Genomic DNA, 22,207 nt, shown 5'->3' with positions numbered 1-22,207 from the left:
GACCCCCATGATCCGCCACTGGCATGCTGTATGCCTAGGCTAAAGCTGTCCTAGTTAATAATTTCACAGGACTAAGGAGTTCAAAATAATAACCAATGTATCATGTTCATAAAATTACCTTGAAGATGTTATTTTCTATACATGTGTAAGTATAGATCTATACAGTAAACCATAAGCAATCATCTTCTTTTTAAAGACTCTTACTTTGTTGAAATTTTTTTTTCAGTGGCGGACAGTGCATGTTTACATACAGTGTTTTCCAAGCCAAAGCTCCTTTTTCAGCTAGTTGGATAATTCAGCACAAACAAATTGCAGTATTAATAGGTATATGAATATTTAATGTGTACAATTGTACATAATATGATACATGTATATAGATTATGTTATGTATTAATTAGTGTTTATTCTGTGTAATATTCTTACCATTAGTTTGTGATTACATTTTTTTACCAGTAGACATTGTTGGGTAGCTATCCCTTTGATAATTACACAAATTACACAACATGTTTACATATTCATTTGTTTACATTGTAATTGATATTTTGATAAGAACTACAATGAAGCAAAGAGGTAAACAAAACCGATATAATTTCAAGCTGCAGAAATTTTTCTTGATAGGAGAGTCAAAACTGACTCAAATGTATGTAATATTCAATGCTAATAGAACAATTTCATACATAATTGTTTTGTCATTACCGAATTGACAAAAAATTGACTGCAGACCAAATGACTCATTTAAAATTATAGCAGACGAAGTTGAACTTCAGCAACATTGTTGATGTTTTTACTGTCAATACTAATTTCTTACCGATGTCATTATATTTCACTTTGCTGAGGAAAATATTCCTGCTACATATTTTCAAGAAATGATAACTGCATTGCTCACTATGCAGAAAATATGACAGTGACTTATCATTTCTTCACGCTTCAATAGATCATTGAATACACAGGAAATGCATTTATGTATTGCCAATTGTAACGGGGTCGTTGATTGGATGATTTATTTCAGGCCGACAACTTCCGGTAAAAAGAAAACAAACGAAAAACCACTCATGTCATATTTGTGAAAATGTATGCATATACAGATGAAGATGCTGTAGAAAATTACCACAGATCAGTGAGAGGTGCAAATTCAATAGTTTTGTATGCCCAAGGCTTTAAAATATCGTTTATTTAGTAAATGTAGGCCCCCTCTGCCAGACTACTGAGTACTGTATCGTTTATCTTCTCTTGGAAACAAAAAATTAGAACCCTCAATAATAACATTACTGTGTTGTCCTTATTTTGGGAGCATTTCATTATTATAGTACTGTTTATAATTGCACAGCTTCATGCAGAAAGTAACAAAAATTAGCAAATTTATAACTTTTAAAAAAAAATCTGACATGTATGAACATGTTTCATTAGGAAACTACACTCTTACATTTTTTGTAGCAAAGCTATGCATAGAAGAAAATCTTGCATTTCATATAAAAATTTAGTCTACACAAAATTGATCCTGCTGCTTTCAATTTCTTATTATACAGAATATTGCAAGCAACCAATTTATGAACCCATTTTTTACGGTCAATAATGACAATAAATTTCATCTTGGATTAATTTATTTCTTAATTAATATAACAAATATGTAACATAACAAAAAATATGGTATACAAAAATTTGACAAACTATGTTAAACAGTATTTATAAATAAATTATAAAATTTGGAAAAATTCTTCCAGCTTGTACAAATTTATGTGCCAGAAAGTATGTATTTGTTGATGGTTTTCTGTAACTGAAGAAGAAGAAAAAGAATTTTAAAAACATATATCAAAGATTTCATGATATTATATTAATAATTTGACAACATACTCATAGATATATTTTGCTGCTGAACTCAACAAAATGTAGCACTGTAATTAATTTATTAAAGACTATTCTGAAACATTCATTTTAATAACAACAAAATAATATAAAATTTAAAGAAGGGTTTATTTATAAATGTTTTATATTTATATTATACAGTAGAATCGAAAAGTATATACTCTATTCATAAATAAAGGACCCACAAGGGGCAACATGAAAATATACCATTACGCATATTAAACAACTAAAAAATAACAATACTGAGGGAAAAAATACTTGATTGATAGCATTTAATGACACTTACAAAAAAAAAGAGAAATACTTCTCTTATGGTTGGGGCCTGTTATCTAACACCCACGTGAATAGATATTTTTCGTATCACACCGTATGGAGTGTGATATGAAAAAGTGATATCAAAATTACGTTAATTTGATTGGCTTATCTTGTAAATTTCCAATATTTTCATTGGCCGTTGATCAGGTCATTATTCACCGGAAAAGGTCATGCCGGGACTACTTTTTTTCTTGACAACTGATTGTTTACTTCCGGTTTTCGCAATTTTCGTCTGCATTATCTAATATAAATCTTATCATGGACAAAGAAATAAAGAAAGGAACCCGTGCACTCGTTATGAAACCTATAAAAATATAAAAAAAGATATATCTGACTGGGAGTCAATGGAACAGTATTCTGTTCACACAAGAACATACAACACAATAAAATAAAACCATATTAGTTCAAAAAGTATACAGATCAGTACACGTTGCAACGAAAAACGGCTGTAGCAACACAACTCGCAACAAATAGGTCACGCACATACAACTTTTTGCCATAAGAGAAATAGGTTTAACAACTTGTGAGAATTAGATATCGCTTGATATCAACTCTCGTTATTTAATTTCAATAATAATAAACTCGCCATAGGCTCGTTTATTATTATTGAAATTAAATTACTCGAGTTGATATCAATCGATATCTAATGCTCACTCGTTATGAAACCTATAAATATTATTAAACTATAAATTAAAAGATGTGGTATGAGTGCTAATGAAACAACTCTCCATCAAAGTCACTTTGCCAACCATTATTGGCCAAAGTACGTCATTCATAACTTAACAGGGAGCCTTGGCTCACATGGTACATGTCTTGTATATAGCAAGTCTTATGACTTTATGAATTTGTTATAATTTAATTTAAAAAAAAAAAATCTACTCCTTTAAAACATTTCTAACATACTATGTATATCCTGAATCAAAGGCAGAAAATTGTAATATTCCCCATTTGTTGTCCCTTATTCTGATTTATGCTAAAAATGAAGTAAGGGATCCAGAAATTTTTGTCTTAATATTCATGAGATTAGAGAAAATAAATCGTTGCAAATATTTCCCAGTTTAATGTATCAGTTAAGACAATGATGTATCTGGAAAAGTTATTTTGAAATAGCTTTTAGTAGTTAGTCACACATATAATAAAGTATGTAAATTATTTGTCTTTGGTTTTAGACAGAGCAAATGTAAGTCTGCATGAACTAGAGGATATTTTACAAGGAACTTCACATCATACAACACTGCAATCTCAAGCTAAGCACCAGCTAGAGTCTGTGTTACATCCTCGTACTTTAAAATGGTATGAAGAAAATAATCGCCCCACAAAGTATAAAGATGCAGCTAGTCAACTCAACCAAATCTTGGGTCATGAACCACAGGTAAGTTAGTTCAAGTTCAAAAACATAAACTAGACTGTTTAACTTTACGTTAAACTACTGTAGGAAGCCAAGTTATATGGTCACAAAAAAAAATATTGAAGCATTAATTTATAATTATACTTCATGTATACCGGTAATAGTTCTACATGTACATGTAACTGTTAAACTTTTATTTTGAATAAAGATTAAAATCTAGTTTAATTGCACCAAAAAAAAATATAAGACTTTAAACTTTTCAAACCAAGACTAAAAAGGTACTGGTAGTTTATTTGATATAGACTATTAAAGATCTACCACCCATGAATATATAAAGTTGACCAGTACCTGTATGACTTGAATTTCAAATCTAACATTTTTAATTTATGTGACTGTTAAGATCTCCACATCTTCTTTTATTCATACACCTTTTTATATATTTATACACGTAAAGTTTGATAACATTCTCTAATTTGTAGAGGTTGCCATCATCAGGGAGTCCAGGTCAGAGGGCAGGGTTGCCATCATCAGAGGAGTTGGCAGTTATTGTACAGACACAGACAGACTATATGTATCAACTAGAATCAGAAAATAGATACTGCAAGGTGAAGTTATAATGTTTACTAATTAAGGGGGCCTCCTGAAGCACGCCTCCGGGTGCAGGATTTTCTAACTGTAATAAAGACCCATTCGTGGCCTTTGGATGTTTTCTACTCTTTGGTCAGGTTGTTGTCTCTTTGACACATTCCCAATTTCTATTCTCAATTTCAACAAATAATGATACTAAATGCCACGTACAAACTATGAATCAAATTGAAAAGCCTTTAGGTAGCAATAAACAGTTAGGAAAAAATATTAAAATTTGCCCTTATAAATTTTACCATCCCCTTTTCATTTCTTTCTTGCAATTTCAACCTTACTGTTTGTGTGGGCATATGTATGTAATCAGAATCTTCCATAGATTATATATCCAGTATTTAAAATGGTAAAATATAATTTCTTTTGGGTGTATCCATGGCAACAATATGCATTTCTTTGTTATAAAATATTGCAAAAAGGGGGGGAAAAGTCTTAAAATGTCACATATTTCCCCAAAATTTGGCTAAAAGTAGAATTTCAATCGCTTGAAGTAATACCTTTTCTGAAACTGTGTACATATATCATTCAGCAAATCCAATGAAAATCATATGTCTTTAACTGATTTTTTTGTAAAATTGCGTCAAAAACTTTTTGTAGAGAAAAAGTATTTGTAAACATTACATTAATTTCTGGACGGATGGCCGATCTAGCCATGAAAATACGGATTGTCAAACAGAAAACAGCCCATAAAACATGTAAAAAATAATCTTGATGCTCTTATAAACCATCTTTGAAGGCTAAATTAGCACTCAGCTGTCTAAAACTGAATTTTATTACACAATAACTTTCCTATTTGAAAAATCCACCGGGGCCAAAATGCGAAACTAAACTCCTAACTGTGTATTGCTACCTTTAATACTGAAAATCAGAAATTAAGAAACATTCACAAAATTTCTGTGGTGTTTTAAAAGCAAAACCTTAAAAACGAAACGGAAAAATTGTCCTGGCATACCTAAATAAAAAATGCAAAATTTTAACGGAATGTAATTGTTGTCCTGTCTATCTGAGGTTGCATCAGTGACCAGATATTTATGAGAGAACTAGCTAATGAATTCAATTTTCAGAAGTAAAAAAAAATGTTTTTGTGAAAATCAATATTAAACTCAATGACACAAAAGAAACTTAGAAAAAGTCTTGTTGAGTTTATACTGATAAATATATAACTTGTAAATGTTGAGATTGTACTAAAATGTTAATATTGTTTTCTTTTAGGATGAGCTGTTTGCAATGAGAGCCAGATTAAGTGAACTCATTGAAGAAAATAAACGTCTTCATGAAGAACTGAAGTCAAGTGTCTTACAAGAAATCATGGGAGACGATAAAGAAATACACAAGGTATTGCACAAAATAGAGGAAATAAAGTCTGATCAGTTTGACATAGGTGTCAATGGTATTTTATTATAAATAACCAGTTACATTAATGTTCTTTCAACACATTTTTATGGGTTACATTGTCATTGTTCAAGATTATTTCATATTACTGTCGTGTCAGTTTTCAATGATCAGATGTTATGTTATCTACCTCTAGCAAAGAATCTACTCAGTTGATTCAAGGCAATATTTTGAATTTGAAGAAAGGTATGAGTTTATTGTTCTTGATGGAGGCATCTCTGTAGACTTTGAGATGATAAACAGCATCATGTTCCTTTGACTACATGTCATAAATTAGTACATTGCAGCTCTTCTTTTCTGTTTCAAATGAATTTGTATTCTAAATAAATTTTGTACTTTTTTAAAGAAATTGTTTATACTTTTAAAGCTTACCCTTGACCTAGATTGGTTTAAAGTAAAAACTTGAAATCAATGAATATATTAACAAATAACAAGTAAAAAATATCAAACCCACTGAAACAAAACAATTATTCCAAAAATGAGGTCAAATTCAGGGCTGAGTTTGAAAGTATGAATAAAAGAGATAGAGGTATAGGTACACTTGACTCTTGAGACAGAATTCAATTGCACAAAAAATAAACCAAAAAACAGTAAAAAAAAAATCTGTGTTTTAACTAATTTGAATATTAACTTTCTTTTAATTTTATAGTTGGATGATTTATTCATGGAAGAAACTGGAGGAAGAATCTTTCAGAAGAGAGAATTAAAAAACATACAAGTTGAGATGGTAAGATATGATAAAAAAAATCTATCAGTTGTGTACTTTCTGTTGTTTATCATTCTTTGCAGATATACAAATTAATAATTCAGACATAAGAAAATTGGAAAGTGTTATTTCGGACACATTTATAGAACACCACATGTACATTAAATAAATTAAGTCCTAACTGTTAAGGGGAGATAATCAAACTGATAACTTTAATGTGTGGGTATACTCTCTTATGCTTAATGCCAACAAAACTGCAGCACAGATATTGAAGAAACATTACAAAGTTTGAGAACTCAACTGGTGCTAAAAGGAACATAATTTCAGTTCAACATGCATAAGGGGAGATACTCAAATTTGTGGGTCTTCTTTTATGCATTCAATCACAGTTAAAAAACTAAAATTATGAAAATGATTTTAGTTAAAAAAAAAAAAAAATACTGATATCCAATGTATATTTGTGTTCCTTTTAACCTGTATTAGCAAAGATCCATAATTTTACAAATAAGGGAACCTTTTATTGAAGTTCCATTAACCAAAGAGAAAGAAAATGATTGAAATATTTCTGTTCATGTGTTACTCTATTCAAAAGGTTTTTATGTTGTAGGAAAGATTGAATTCTCTACATGCAGCTAAATGTAACAGATTGGAAGCACAGTTAGAACATTCAAGGTAGGTTTCTTTAAAATATATTTCATTATCTCCCCTTATACATGTTAAATTTTAACCAATCATAAATATGAAAAAAGCTATCTAGTCTAAACAGCAATGGATTATGAGTACGAGAAAACTAACGGCCTTATTTATATAAAAAAATTAACGAAAAACAAATATGAAACACAATAAACAAACGACAACCACTAAATTACAGGCTCTAAGATGACCTTAGCTGTATTTGGCAAAACTTTTAGGAATTTTGGTCCTCAATGCTCTTCAACTTCGTACTTTATGTGGCCTTTTTAACTTTTTTGGATTCAAGCGTCACTGATGAGTCTTTTGTAGACGAAACGTGCATCTGGCGTATATACTAAATTTAGTCCTGGTATCTATGATGAGTTTATTTGTAACTGAAATGTTTTTGTTCCATGATATCTTTTTTTCTCTCTTATAGATCAGAAATACAAAAATATGAACAGATGATAGAAGATTATAAATCACAACTCCGTGTTCATGACTCCATTCCAACAAGAGATAATGGATTCCTGCCCTATGCTGATGGTCACAACTCTTTCCATGTACATACTATAAACTCATTAACAAGGTATTTATTTAATTTAAATTATTAAAAAAATATATGAAAAATCACATTAACAAAAAAGACAACCAACACCAACAAATTTTCTTCAACCTTTATTCTGTCAGAAACAAATACTGTAATATTTCTTCCAGATGAAATAACATTACAGAATATTTTTCCCTTTCTGAACTTATATATTTAAAAAAATATTGAGAACAAAGATAGGTTTGACATTCCCCTGGTATTTGTTTTTGATTGAAATTAACCAATCAATTAGAAAAAAATAGGGTGAAGACACATATGAAATAGCAATAAACACAAAATGTACTTCCCAAGAACAGCATAGGAAAAGACTTTTTATTGCTGATTTTAATCTTTAAATTTTTTGCAATGATAAGTCAGAAAATCAAATCAAATGTTTTGAAGGCCTGTAGATAGATATTATACAAGCATATTTTGTTTAAATAAGGCAAACAGATTAAATCTTTTATGTATGCTTTAAGTTTTAATATATTTTTGTGGTGCCATGTTAAATATAGAGATAAAAAAAAATTAGTAAAACATAAAATAAATGAACACAAAAAAATTAGAGTAATATATTTATTATCATATAACATAATTAATTTCAGTTTGCAGACAACTTTACTTACCAAACTCTTTTCATAGTGGCGTTTTCAAAATTAAGTATCAACATTGAATGAATCTTGTTACAGTGAATCATGGCATTTTTATTATTTCTTTGAAACAACCAAGTTATTTCATGTGTTTATTGTTAATATTTAACAGGGAAAGAGATGAATTAATGGATCAGGTTACCAGTTTAAAGACTCGGGTACATGAAATGAACCATAGAGAGGATGAAGCTTATGGACAAATGAAGAAAGGCATAGAACTGGTAGAACAAGCTCAACTTGAACAGACACAGGTAATGTCTGCATTACTGTTAGTGTAGATACTTATAAAATAACTGGTCAAAGAATTGAAATATACATTTGTAGAAAAATATTTCACAAGTGACCTAAACGACACGTTAATGCACTATTTTATACAGTGCATGATTTAATTATCTGTGTTGCTTGGTCAATATGTGTATTTTTCAATGTTTGAATTTTTGGATTAGTTATTTTTTAATTACATTGACCATGAACTCTTTTTATGGGAATAAAGTAGAAAATGCATGAAACTATATCTTCTATGCATTTTCAGTTTACCACGGTATATTGATTCAAGGCCCTGACAACAGCAATTCACCTTTTCAGAATCTAAAGGACTAAAGTAATCTCATTGTTCGTACATTAAAATGAAAATAATGTTACGTCATTGGATGGATTTCCATTGTTTAAAACGTTTTGAACCAATCACAACATCATACCTGTCAACTGACCCGTATTCTGCGGGTGTGACCCGAGATTTTCATAATTCTGAGGGATCACCCGGAACACCCGCCAGGTCATTGAAATAACCCAGGAATTCCGAAAATGACCTGATTTCACCCGTATTTCTTAGCCTTGAGATTGATTTCATAAGTAATATTCCTTTGAAATACCAGCAAATTCGTAATTCTTCCATGAACAGGAAGTTCATCTAGCTATGTAAACTGTCAAATTAAGTGACCCATTAAGTGCATGGCTTCACTTGACAGTTTTGGTGTCAAACACACTGTTAATTAACACCAATTACCTTAGCTTTAAGTCGTAAATAAATTGCACCATTGCCAATGGCATTGGTTTACAAACTGAACTAGAGTTACTTCCCCTTATTTGTCACCATTCAAAATTATTCCTTATATTTACGTTTTATGGGTGAAAAAGATTAAATCATAAAAATATAAAATTCAAATACACATTGAAAAATAACTTTTCATTATTTTTATACCTTTATACATTTTTTTTAAAAAGTTGAAAATTATTTTTTACATTTATACTTCCTTTAACTGTATTACTATATTTTATCATAGTCTAATTTCCTTGTTGAAATTATTGAAAGAAGTATAGTATGGTTAAAGGCTACATAGTCAATAGTCTCAAACATTTAAGAATTACATTAAATTCTAGTGTTTGATGATTGCAGTATTTTTCCTCAAAAAGTAAAGCACATAAGACTGAGCTACACAAATTTATAAAAATCTTTAAAAGTGCAATGAAATAATATTTAATAAGATTTAAAATGACTTAACAAAGTGAACATGCATTGATGTTTTGGTATATTTGATATACATTATAAGAAAATGTACCATAAATACTGAAATTCAGCTCGAAAAAGTTCGTATGCGTTATGACCTGAGATTTGATTCTTCAATGCAGGTCATGACCTGCATTTTCATCGTCACAGGTTGACAGGTATGAAACATTTTGGTGTACGCTTTTGAAAATATTACCCAGAATGCATTAGATTCTAAAACGGTGTATTGTTGAATGAGGTCAGAGGATTAAAACATCTGTTTTATTATACTTAATGAATGGTTTTTATCTATTTTGATTTGTTTTATAAATATTTTGATTTGAGCGTTACTGATGAGTCTTATGTAGACGAAACGCGCGTCTGGCGTACTAAATTATAATCCTGGTACCTTTGATAACTATTAACACCACTGGGTCGATGTCACTGCTGGTGGACGTTTCGTCCCCGAGGGTATCACCAGCCCAGTAGTCAATACTTCGGTGTTGACATGAATATCAATAATGTGGTCATTTTTATAAATTTCCTGTTTACAAAACTTAGAATTTTTCGAAAAACTAAGGATTTTCTTGTCCCAGGCATAGATTACCTAAGCCGTATTTGGCACAACTTTTTGGAATTTTGGATCCTCAATGCTCTTCAACTTTGTACTTGTTTGGTTTTATAAATATTTTGATTTGAGCGTCACTGATGAGTCTTATGTAGACGAAACGCGCGTCTGGCGTACTAAATTATAATCCTGGTACCTTTGATAACTATTGAATTTATTGAACCATAAAACTAATTTTTGACTCTTCACATTGAATAATCCGCGAAGCGGATTATGTAAAATGTGAAGAGTCAAAAATTAGTTTTATGGTTCAATAAAGTTAAAATAAATTATTGCCATTCATTATGAATAAATTTCTATCAAAAATAAGGCCCAAACAACTTTTTGTATTATCTATATTAACAATAACAACGTACACACATGTTGGCGTATGAATACACAACGTCAGAGTGGGTGTGTCGCCATCAAAATTATCAACATTGAAAATAAAACTAATAATTTTAACCAATCAGAAGACAATAAAAACACCAAATTTATTTAATAGGAAATCATTGTATTTCACTGCAACCAATGTGATAATGTTTGTTGATAAAGCTATTCAGGTTTCCTGATATTTTATTTTATATAATATATAGCTTCGTTGTCTTCAATGAAAATGACAAAATGCAAGAAAAATAGCGAGTGTGTATGATTTACTGTACAAGAAATATTGATATGCTATTTCATTTTATATTCAGGCATTAGTACAGAAAGAACAATTAGCGGAAGAATTAAACAATATGAAGGAGAGATTTGACAGAAGCATTCTTGATACTCAGGCTCGACTCCATGAGGAAAGAGAATCTGTCCGTAGAGAAAATAAACTTCTTGTTGACGAACTGAATGCTAAGGTATTGATGATTTTTTTAATTTATTGAAAATAACAAGTTGTTATTGGTATTGATTTTAATATCTAGGATAGAAAAAAATAGAGTATTTAAGAAAAGAGAATGTAAAAGTAATAATAAGTTGTGTTTTCAATTTTTAGATGTAAACTGATATCCTTTCATATGAATTAAATTTGAAATGGGCAAAATAATGATTTAAATAAATTATTTAAAATCTGAAAATTACCGTGAAAATTTTGAATAAAGCTATAATGAAATTAAAAGCAGAAGTACAGCATAATTCATTGAAATTCACCTGAAACAATGATAATTTCTCCCTAACCCAAGTCTCTAAAACGATTTTTACAGCTTTTATCTTTAGCCTCTTAAAAAAATTGTTAAAGAAAAACAAAATGGCATTAAAGGAACTAGTGATGTTTGGTTCGGTTTATTTTTTTGTTCTTTAGCTCAGAGAGACCTTGGAAAAGAATGCAGCATGGTCTGCAGAGTTAGAGAAGCTGTCTCGAGACAAAGTGGCTCTGATTGGAGAACTAGATGAAACAAAGTTACAACTTAAAAGATTTGACAAAGAATCATCTATTGTAAGTTATTTATATACTAAAAATACAGATTCAGGAACACAAATCAAGAAAACCGATGTTGCTATACAAATCAAGAAAACCTAGATGTTGCTATACAAATCATATACAGTGCATAGAAAAAGTTGAAATAATAAGTAACGGCTTCTTGATGAAAGATTTTCATTGCTTATTTTAAATAAAAATTGGGAATCAATTTAAATAAAGATGTTTCAGCTTTGTTTTAATTCATAAAATGAATACACTCGATTTACTTAGGAAAGATATTTTAGTATAAACAATAGAAGCTTGAACATTGATGTCATCTTTAATTGCTGGAACAAAAACTCAAAAGTACACATGATACATGATATTTTGTCTCCTATATGTCTCTTAAAAGAGCAATAACATTGACTAAGTGAAATTCAATTCAAGTAGAATAAGTAAAGGAATTTCTCCAGTGACTCTTTTAAGAGTATTTACACACAGAAAAGATGTACAAGTATGAACTATTTGTATTTCTTTAAATTTAAAGGCCCATGACACATTCAGACAAGAATCAACTCATGCTAGTATCCAAAAGAGTCATGCTGTACTAGAACTAAGCAAAACAAAGAAGGCATTTGAAGAACATGCGGTAGAGACAAAACAGGTAGGTGACAATACATTTATAATAAAACAAAGGCTAGTGGTCAAGTGTCTTCTGAACTTGTTATAAAACTAGTAATTCAAACAGAGTTCATTTAAAAAAAAGTCTTATAGTCTAAATTTGAGGTTATTTTAGGAAGATTTAACAAAATTTTCCTAATTATGCAATTGTGTTGTTGACTCTTTTAGTTTTATTATTGGTGACTTATGAGTTTATATATGTTCTTTAAGGAAAAGAGCAGAATGTCAATGGAAATTGAAGATTTAAGGAGAAGATTGAAAAAAGCAGAGAGAGATTTAGTAAATAGTAAAGAAGAATGTATTCATCTCACATCAAATACACAGGCATTAGAAAGAGAGGTAAATAGATTACACAGATAACAAGGAATTACACATGTATTTGAATCTGAAAAAAAATTAAATCTGGAAAATTGATAAGAAATGATGATGAAAACTTACCCAACAAAAAGGATTATCCATGTGTGACCCATGCATGCATGCACTGTGAAAATTCAGGTAACACGAAAATTCTGGTTACATTTCATGATAATTCAGAAAAAAAATCAAATGTATGATGAAAAGTAACCTAAAAATTATAAAAAAAACAAGAAAAGGATTTTAAAATATTCGTCACCTAAAATGGAATCTCAGAAACTTAAGGTATGTCATTCAAACTTGAGGTTTTGCTAGAAGTTAAACCTGCATTTTAAATAATGTTTTGATCTATATAATACAGGTGTTTTGAGTTATCAATAGAAATAAAGGTTGCCTTATTAAAAGAATGAAAGAAAAATAGATAATTATAATTATATCTAAAGAAATGTTGTGTATATGTCAGAAAAATTTATTCCACAATACTGTTAATTTTATTCTTGCATAATTAGAAATTATACTTTCAAAAACCTTATTTCTATTACATGAATAAATTACTCTGATATCTATTTTTAGCTGCATCTGGCTAAATTAGCACGAGACAGTATAGAAAGGGGACGAAATGAAGATATGAAAGCTGTGTCTATCCGTGCCAAACAGAGAGAAGAACAATTGGGCAGTTTTATTGAAGATGTTGAAGAGAAAAATGGTATGTTTCTCTATTGATCTGACAAGGATGAAGATTCTTCTTTTTTGAAAATGTGATTTTAAAAAGATTAATGCCTGTCAGTATTTGAACCCCTTTAATCTAGACTGATTTAAGCATAGTTTACATTTACATTAAAACCAATCAACACTATTAAATCATCTAGAGGTAAACAAAGGATTTGCAACAATGAAAAAGTGTTAGCTCTTAGTACCCAAAGTCTATACAAGCTATGAAAAAAATTTAAAAGAGACTACAAAAGCTCTGCTTTTACTTTTATCTTGAAAATATCATATACACTAAAAACTTTACGAAAGTTTTTTAAAGTAGTACACTAAAACAAGTACTACCAAGATAGCACTCTCTGGTATCAATACTGTATTTAACAGCAAAACATTAACACTTGCAATTTATTACACAATTTATTACACACAAATATGTCCCTGAGGGTATCACCAGCCCAGTAGTCAACACTCCGGTGTTGACATGAATATCAATAATGTGGTCATTTTTCTAAATTTCCTGTTTTCAAAACTTTGTATTTTTCGAAACACTAAGGATTTTCTTATCCCAGGCATAGATTACCTTAGCCGTATTTGGCACAACTTTTTGGAATTTTGGATCCTCGACCACGTCTGGCGTACTAAATTATAATCCTGGTACCTTTGATAACTGTTACAACAATACATTAATCTTACAGTTCTTAATTATACATACACTGTAATACTATATATATTTTTTTCTAGAACGTAAGTTTAAGAATCTTTTATAAGTGAAGGTGCTATCTTCAGTCAAATTCAATATACAGAGAATTACATTGCCAAGGATGTACAAGCCACAGTGTACTTGTATAAATGTATATACCATGTACGAGAATATGTCAGACCCCTTCTAGGATTTGCATATTTGGAAAAGTCAGATATGTCTATCCAAGAGTATTTGATATTGACAGTTTTCATGTATATCATGTATAAACAACAAACACACCTATTTACCAAATTATTTAATATTTGCGAACAAAGCAGGCTAAATTACATATGAAGGAATAATAAGCTCACATAAACTTTTCTTCTCTCTATAAATTAAACACAAGATAAATAAGGTAATTAAAATACACACCAGAGTTTAGATTTAAATTAAGATTAAATTTAGGGGGAATAAAAACCTCACAATATTCTATAATATGAATATATAATAAAGGTTAATTCCTAAATAATAATAAATTTAAAACATATATTAGATATGTTTTTATATAAGGTAAAATGGCGCAATACCCGCAAGTGTAGTCGTCATTAAACTCTATTTAGTAGTATCATTGAAAGTAAATGACGTGTAGCTATTTTTCTTTTAATTGTAGCCAGAACAACACATGACATGGATGTAATGTTAAAGAAACAAAATCGTCTGATTGGAAAGTTGAGGGAGGAATGTAAACGGCAGACAGCTCAAGTAGAAAAACTAGTCAAGAAAAATAGGTTTGTTTGTTATAATTTGATTAAAGAAAAAGAAGATTTGACAATGAGAAAACTAGTCACCAATAAAGGACACAGAGGTAAACAACTAAAGGTCACAGAACAGCCTTCAGCAGCAAGAAAATTCCGTAGTGTATACTAAGCTATAAAATGCTTATCATGACAAAATGTGAACAACATATAATGTAAAATCCATACCCTACTGTAAGCTATAATTGGTCCTTGGATAAAAATGTGAAACAATCCAAGGAAGAAAATATTTTTTTAAAAGCTAAAAAGAATATTTATTGCATAGCAATATAATATTTCCCACAGAAAATAACCAAAAGTTAGCATGCAATAAATTCTAATATTGCACTAGTGCAATAAATCTTCAAAATTCATGATGTCACCAACGACAAAATCTTAATTTAAACCAATTTTTACTTTCAAATATTATATTGCTATACAATAAAAGGGTTTTTGCATGAATATTGGGGAATATTGTCCCTCGTAGAACATATATTGCACTAGCAACCTCGTGCAATATAAAATTCTACTCGGGACAATATTCCCCAATATTCATGCAATAACCCTATAGTATTGCATTTTTCTAAAGATTTGTACATTTCTAAGAGGCTAGAGGTAGTATTGTCAACATTATTTTCACATAACTCTTTGTAGAATCAAGCATTTAAAAACAATTATAACCTGCATTTAACACATAGAAAAAAGTTCATATACAATTTTTCAAACTGGTTTCAAGGCATTTATTTTATTATGTATTTTCTTTGCAGGAGTGAGTGTGGTAATTTAAGAACTCAAAATGATGAGTTACGACATCGATTAGAAAGAGCTGTAACACATATGACCACTTTAGAAGAGCAGAGTGAACAACATGACAGAGTACACAAGAAAATGACAGAGAGGTTAAAAATGTTGGATGACCATGGTCAAAATCAGTCACAACAGGTATGTTTGCTGCTAGATGTCAGGTTTTTCTTTTTCAAAATATGATGATTTACCAAATTCTCTTATTTCTAATCTAAGAAAATTACAACAAAAGAGTTACAATTTATATAAGTTACAAGTAGATGTAGTGTTTTTTGGACAAAACAATTGCTTATTCAAATTTCAGGAAATTTGAATTGTCTCCCCTGCTTTATCCAAAAAGAGCTATACAGCAATGTTTGAATAAAGAAAAGTTATAAAAAAAATCTTTGGAATTCTATATAAAGTATAACCTTGTAGAACCAAAAAATATGGATGTAGCCATGTGTATATATTCATTGTCAGTTTCATGGCATTCGTAATCATTCCATTAAGGGGAGATAACTAAAACAAAATAAATATTTTCAGATATCATCTTTTTCTTAGAGATTGTTGGCTGATCTTTTTTCATGTAGCCAGAAAAACATAAATTTTCTGATGCAATTTTTAGACTTAAAGAGTAATCTCCCCTTGCCATTTGTAGCATTTATTTTGTTTGTTCAAGGATTAAATATATATACTTCAGATTCTCAATAAATTACTCCCCATTGTTGCTTATAGCTTACATTTTATATGTACACAAAGTGTCTCATAGTTTGACAAGAACTGAAAATAGATTTTCAATAACTTTTATCAATGTGTAATGTAATTGATGCAACCTTTAACATTATTTTGATCTCAATGTCATGTCTTTCTTTTTACATTTTTCTATAGCACTCAGTTGGTATAAGTTAGCATTTGTTTAGGATTTACATTTTGTTATAAAGTTTATGTTTTTAAATTGTTTGAGCAATTTTTAGTTACAAGATTCTTTCATATGTTAAAATTCTTGTTACTCATTATTTTAACTTGACTTATTACTGTATATCTTTTCAATACAACTTTCTCCTCAAAACCTACAAGAAACAAATGGGATTGGATTTGTCATACCATTATGTAAAACAATATGACTGGGGTCTCATTCGGGGGTTCTGATCCCGGATCCCGCTTACTGTTTTGTCAGATTCCCGTATCCCATTTATACTATGTACCTAAGCAAGTCTCATTTTTTTGTAATTTCCCGTGTCCTGCTAGACCTTAATTCCCGTTTCACGTCACAATAATTTGACTTTCCCGTGTCACGCTTACGAAAAATCGGCAATTCCGCGTCACGTTTAGACCCCAATGAGACCCACTATGACATCATATGTATACTCCCATTGTCAAACAAAACCACTAGACATATTTATACTTTTCGCTTCTCAATGGTATAATTGTTGACAAAAAGAAATTTTGAAAACGAAATGTGACTTGTTTGTTTATTATTTGAAAAATTACATACCAAAAGATTCAGGAATTCAAAATGGTGGCTATCTTTAGTTATGACTGGTTTAACGTAGAATCTAACCCTGTAAAATATTTATCAACATCCAATGAAAACTATAATTTTAAACGAATTGCATTGGAATTTCTAATCTCTTATCATTGTTTATCAATTAATTTTTTTTTTTTGCAGATTTTAGAGCTTATAGCGTGTCAAAGTCGTCTGATGAAAGACAGACAGTTACTTGTTAGAGAAGTGGAATTTTTACGCAAGGAAATCGCCAAATCAAATGAAGAAGATCTTAACAAATTTTTATCATCGAACAAACCTTTAGTAGATGAAATAATATCAACGGTAAATTCAGAGGAAAAGGAGGCTTATTTCTCAGGTCCAAAGGAACGTGTACATTTCGATGAATCTGTAAAAACATGACATCCTTAGGGGACAACAAACAATCGTTTGACAGAAAATGGCTTATGATAAAGTGCATTTAGGCTTTGAAGGGAAGTGATTCTGCCTTAAAAAGATTTCATAGTTCTAGCAGGTTCAGCTCAAGCAGAAAATTTTTAGTATATTTTGTAATTTTGAATACTAAATGCAACTTTTCATGTATGAATGGTTAGTATAGAATTAGAAATCAAAAGATGGTTACTACCTATAAATGTTTTCATCATAAAGTAGAAGTTAAACTTTATTGTATTTTTATATATAATAAATTTTCCGTTTTATAAAAAAAAACACCTTAAATTTATGATTTTGCAACACTAAAAAGACTATTTTGATAGATTGAAAAGTATTATTCAATTAATTTAAATTGTATTATTGTGAAAACCAGTTATGATATTGAAAAATCAGGTTAAACCACAGTTCGTCCAAAGTACTGTTAGGTTGAAGGTTAAAGTGGATCTTAGACATAAATATTCTGTGATATTTTACTGATATTTTTACAATGTGCTATTTACTTGTATATTAATATAAATAAAAAATATGTGATATATCTTGTGTAGTTGCTTTCTGGAAATTCTCATCTTTTTTGGTGGATTGCAAAAACATGTTATAATCTTGTGATTTCAGGTATTGTTGGTCTTGAGTTCCAACAAGGGTACTGACCTTGTGAATTATAGAGAATATTACCAATACATTTATATCAGCTTAAAGATATTGTCTTGTAAACATGGCTAGGCACATGTAACCTTACTACAAAAACTACAGACACAAAATTATATAACCCTTACTTCAGAAAAAACAAGCTCTATCAAACATATAATAAAGCATCTGGAAAACTGCAAAATTCTTATTGCTGAATATCTTCGGGTCAACTTACATTTCAAGAAATTCCAATATACTGTATCAAAACCTACAATCAACATCAAAGACATACTGAGATCAAGACAAAGCATAAGCAGAGCAAATACATATTGTCAACGAAAAGATACAATATTAAAACCAGTCAGTAAAAATACACACTCTCAAGATTTCTCAGTCGTCTTAAAATCCAGATCATAACACCATACCTGTTCACATAGAGACACTTTGTAATACTTTAATTACACCCTTTATAGAGACAGTATTCACCCTAGTCAACACCTAGTCCAAATCTGGTTTCGAGAAATTGCAAAACTAATGAAATTGATCACCGGGAATGGATATAAAACTCAGGAATAATTTGGAAAGTACTTTGTTAAATAGTTGCTGCTGCAGTCGGCATGGAATACAAGCTAATTTGCAGATCAGCTAATTATTTAACAGCAAATCACAAGTGCTTACTTCAATCAATATTGGTCCTAAATAATTTAGATTATCTACTCAACAACATCAAGAGTTGCAAATATGGTATAGTTTATAGTAAATGACCAGTATGCATGGGAGGCCAAGCTAGCTGATCTTTCTAAACAACACCAAAATCCTGAATAATATCAGGCACATTTCAAGCATGGAAATAAACATCACGTCATCATCAACCGATATGGTAGACTTGCATTACCAAGCCAAACCAGCCATGAATCTCCAGAACTCACCGATACTTCCATTTAGTCAAAGAAATACAACGTCCTTTCCATACAGGGAATAGTAATATACAAAACCGAAGTCATAACACAATACACGAACAGATACCAACTTCTAACAACAACAGCAGAAGAAAGATATGGTATGAGTGCCAATGAGATAACTCTCGATCCAAATCATTATTGTAAAAATAAACCATTATATGTCTAAGTACGGTCTTCAACACGGAGCATTGGCTCACACCAAACAGCAAGCTATAAAGGGCTCCACAAATGACTAGTGTAAAACCATCCAAACGGATAAACCAACGGTCTAATCTATATCTAAACGAGAAACAAGAAACACTTTCAAACCACAACAACACGCGAGTAAAACATCTTCAAGAACAGAAAAAGTCACAAAAAGAAAAACCTACCAATAAACCACCTCAGCCAGACTTCCCAATGGTTATTGGCACCCACATAGCGGCTAATATACAAAACCAGCACCCCACAACTACCATCAACAGTGATGAACAACAAGATGGGCAAACCTATGAGGGAAACAAAATTAAACACTCCACTGAACAACAATTTTTAGCCGTAGGCAGAACCCCGACAGTTGTCTGGCCACTCAAAATGCCAACATCACAACATAAACTCTAAACATCTAGAATATAAAGGGCAAATATATTTATCTTCACGCTATCTAAAAATCATTAGATATACACTCTATCTAATTAGATCACTAGAATAGGATATTATTAAGAATAATGACTTTACATCGTACTTCAATTCTGTTGATGATGATGATGATCCCATAATAGATCATAGAGAGACCCCATAACAGATCATAGAGCAAATAGAGGGTACGGGGTAACAGCATTATTGTGGAATAAAGATATGAAGATCAATAAATATAATGCATAATGGCAACAATCGTATCCAAGTGATCTCGATCATTAGAAAGTCAACTGAAAACATGCCTTGTTAATGTCTATATGCCATCCCTTCAAGTAGTTGGAAATCTTGATTCTAAAGACACATACAATGGATCAGTTCTCAGTAATGATAGGAGATCAGAAAAGTACAAAGATTATTATCAGACAATTATTTGCGGGGACATGAATGATCCACTACACAGAGATAACAGAAGATGCGACCAAAAATTAAAGAATTCATGATCCACTCATCCGGAGCCAACAGAAAGACTACATAATTTCCCCTAAAATGAGGCTTATATATAAAATTCCCAAAAAGTCCTGCGAACACCTCGGACCATACTCTAGTGAAGGCTAATTTACCCATGGAGTTTTAATAAAACCAAATCTCAACTAGTCAAAATCTACACTAGATCAAACTGAGGAAAATGCCGTACAAACACATACACATCAACGTGAAAACAAGTGCTGGAAGGCACAAGTCGAAAAAAGATTCTAGCGTTGAGGAACGTATCAAATTTCTTGAAAATTCAATACACAAGGCAGGAAAAAAATCCATACTGAAATAGATAAACTTAAAACTTTTAATGACTGTAGGCATAGATATTTGAAACAGAAAAAAATAGCCAAGCATCTAGAGAACCAAAGAATGTTCATACATTATGGAACACTAAGAACACCAAAGTTTGATGAATATGTCTTTGACTTGGAAACATTTAATACTATCAAAATTAAAAACAAAATCATACTGGAACTAGACCTTCCAAAATAAAGAAATAACAAAAGCTACATAAAAAAAAAATTGAGTCTGCTATTCGGAAATTAAATCATGAAAAGGTTCTGATGAGAACGGCATCGTAAATGAATACTACACACATGCCATTGATGTAATCACAGATGAAATAACTGACAATATAAACATTTTTTTTTAAGAATTAGACGTATCATAAAAGGAAAGGCTTCTTCAAGCGGAGAACCGGTTAATTGAAATATGCTTACAAATTCTCAGATTGAAAATGCAATAGAAAAGAAAATTCTTCAATGGGAACTAGAAATTGGAAAGGAATTCACAGAATCATTTATAAACAGAGTAGAAAAATTCTTAAATTAATATAGTTTGCCAAATCCAAAAGATGTTATAGAATCATCAAAATACAAGTGGTAAAATATGCTGCAAAAGCCATAGATACTGGTTAAGTATTTGGAAAGAGGAATGCTTAAAAAATACAACAATTCAATACTTGTCAATCTAAGAAAACCATACTGAAAACCCATACAATATATTGAAATCTGTCAGAAACAATCAGAATGACATTCAAAAAGAAAATGTCAAAAGTAGTATAATAAGCGGAATCTACATGCTTCAATCATCAAAAGCAAAATTTAGTAAAAATCAAACATCTGGAATATGTGAGCTCTGCTGCAAAGCGGAAAAGGTTGTTGCGGACTATTTGCTTTAACGTGAGTCTGTAGAGAGTCGTAAATAAAAACAGATGAACAATCTTCTATCGTTAACCGTGTTGAAAGGGAGAGGTGGAAAAGATAATTATGAACAAGGTGATGTGCGTCAAATTATAATGGACTGTTCAAAGTTATCAACAACTACCTTATCCCATGTAAAACAGATGACCTGAAAGAAATAGAAACACATTCTCCAAGTTCCTGTCACCAAATGCATACGAAAAAAACAAAATTACAAAAATACGGATCATGATCTCCGAGGAAAGTTCAAAACTGAAAATCCATAATCACAGTGATCATCAGAGGCTGCATTGAAACTGCTGAAACATCCAAATATTTCTTCAAGACCATTAACAAGTTCATTATAATAGCATCAATATTGTATTGAACTATACATACTAGTACAATGCATATAAATAACATGAACTAAGGACAAAGCAGTCTGCATAGAATGTCAAACTAACGACCCCATCTAAGACTAGAGCAGCTACTTGCATTAATTATATGCTTAAACTTTGACAGGGGGCACCATATATCCAAATTTTACGACACATAATCCAGTTAAAGTTACTGATATATTTCTGTTTTTGTTTTTTCTCTTGTAAAGCTGATACCATACTGACTTAATTTACTCCCTTTCAATTTCTGTTTTTGTTTTAATTATCTTTATTTTTATCG

At 30.5% G+C, this 22,207-nt stretch overlaps 2 protein-coding genes across 5 annotated transcripts in view; one reads left to right on the top strand and one right to left on the bottom strand.

The window, feature by feature from the left end:
* LOC139516082 (centrosomal protein of 170 kDa protein B-like) overlaps window positions 1–971 on the bottom strand; it is a 70,173-nt gene extending 69,202 nt beyond the window's left edge. For 3 of the 4 annotated variants that reach the window (XM_071305910.1, XM_071305911.1, XM_071305915.1), the window contains exon 1: window positions 809–943. In XM_071305910.1, the coding sequence (XP_071162011.1) occupies window positions 809–817 (9 nt within the window). In that variant the 5' untranslated portion in view covers window positions 818–943. Of the gene's footprint in view, window positions 1–808 lie in introns of all 4 variants that reach the window. The other variant, XM_071305926.1, reaches the window with a different exon arrangement.
* Window positions 972–1,001: 30 nt separating this feature from the next.
* LOC139516084 (serologically defined colon cancer antigen 8 homolog) lies at window positions 1,002–18,142 on the top strand. Its single transcript, XM_071305933.1, has 16 exons — window positions 1,002–1,124; window positions 3,348–3,550; window positions 4,006–4,131; window positions 5,378–5,500; window positions 6,207–6,284; window positions 6,871–6,935; window positions 7,375–7,524; window positions 8,287–8,425; window positions 10,966–11,118; window positions 11,562–11,696; window positions 12,208–12,324; window positions 12,552–12,680; window positions 13,269–13,401; window positions 14,756–14,873; window positions 15,647–15,821; window positions 17,335–18,142. The coding sequence occupies exons 1-16, from the start codon at window positions 1,070–1,072 to the stop codon at window positions 17,572–17,574; spliced, it is 2,139 nt and encodes a 712-aa protein (XP_071162034.1). The 5' UTR covers window positions 1,002–1,069; the 3' UTR covers window positions 17,575–18,142.
* Window positions 18,143–22,207: the final 4,065 nt, after the last annotated feature.

Source organism: Mytilus edulis, chromosome 3 (assembly GCF_963676685.1).
Source record: "Mytilus edulis chromosome 3, xbMytEdul2.2, whole genome shotgun sequence".
NCBI classification, from domain to species: domain Eukaryota; kingdom Metazoa; phylum Mollusca; class Bivalvia; order Mytilida; family Mytilidae; genus Mytilus; species Mytilus edulis.
This window is presented reverse-complemented; position numbering and strand designations above follow the sequence as displayed.

Coding starts and splice junctions, on each gene's coding strand:
- LOC139516084 (XM_071305933.1), top strand. CDS start 1,070: ATGTATGCATATACAGATGAAGATGCTGTAGAAAATTACCACAGATCA. Junction 12,681..13,268: donor CACAGGCATTAGAAAGAGAG/GTAAATAGATTA, acceptor ATCTATTTTTAG/CTGCATCTGGCTAAATTAGC. Junction 14,874..15,646: donor AAACTAGTCAAGAAAAATAG/GTTTGTTTGTTA, acceptor TTTTCTTTGCAG/GAGTGAGTGTGGTAATTTAA.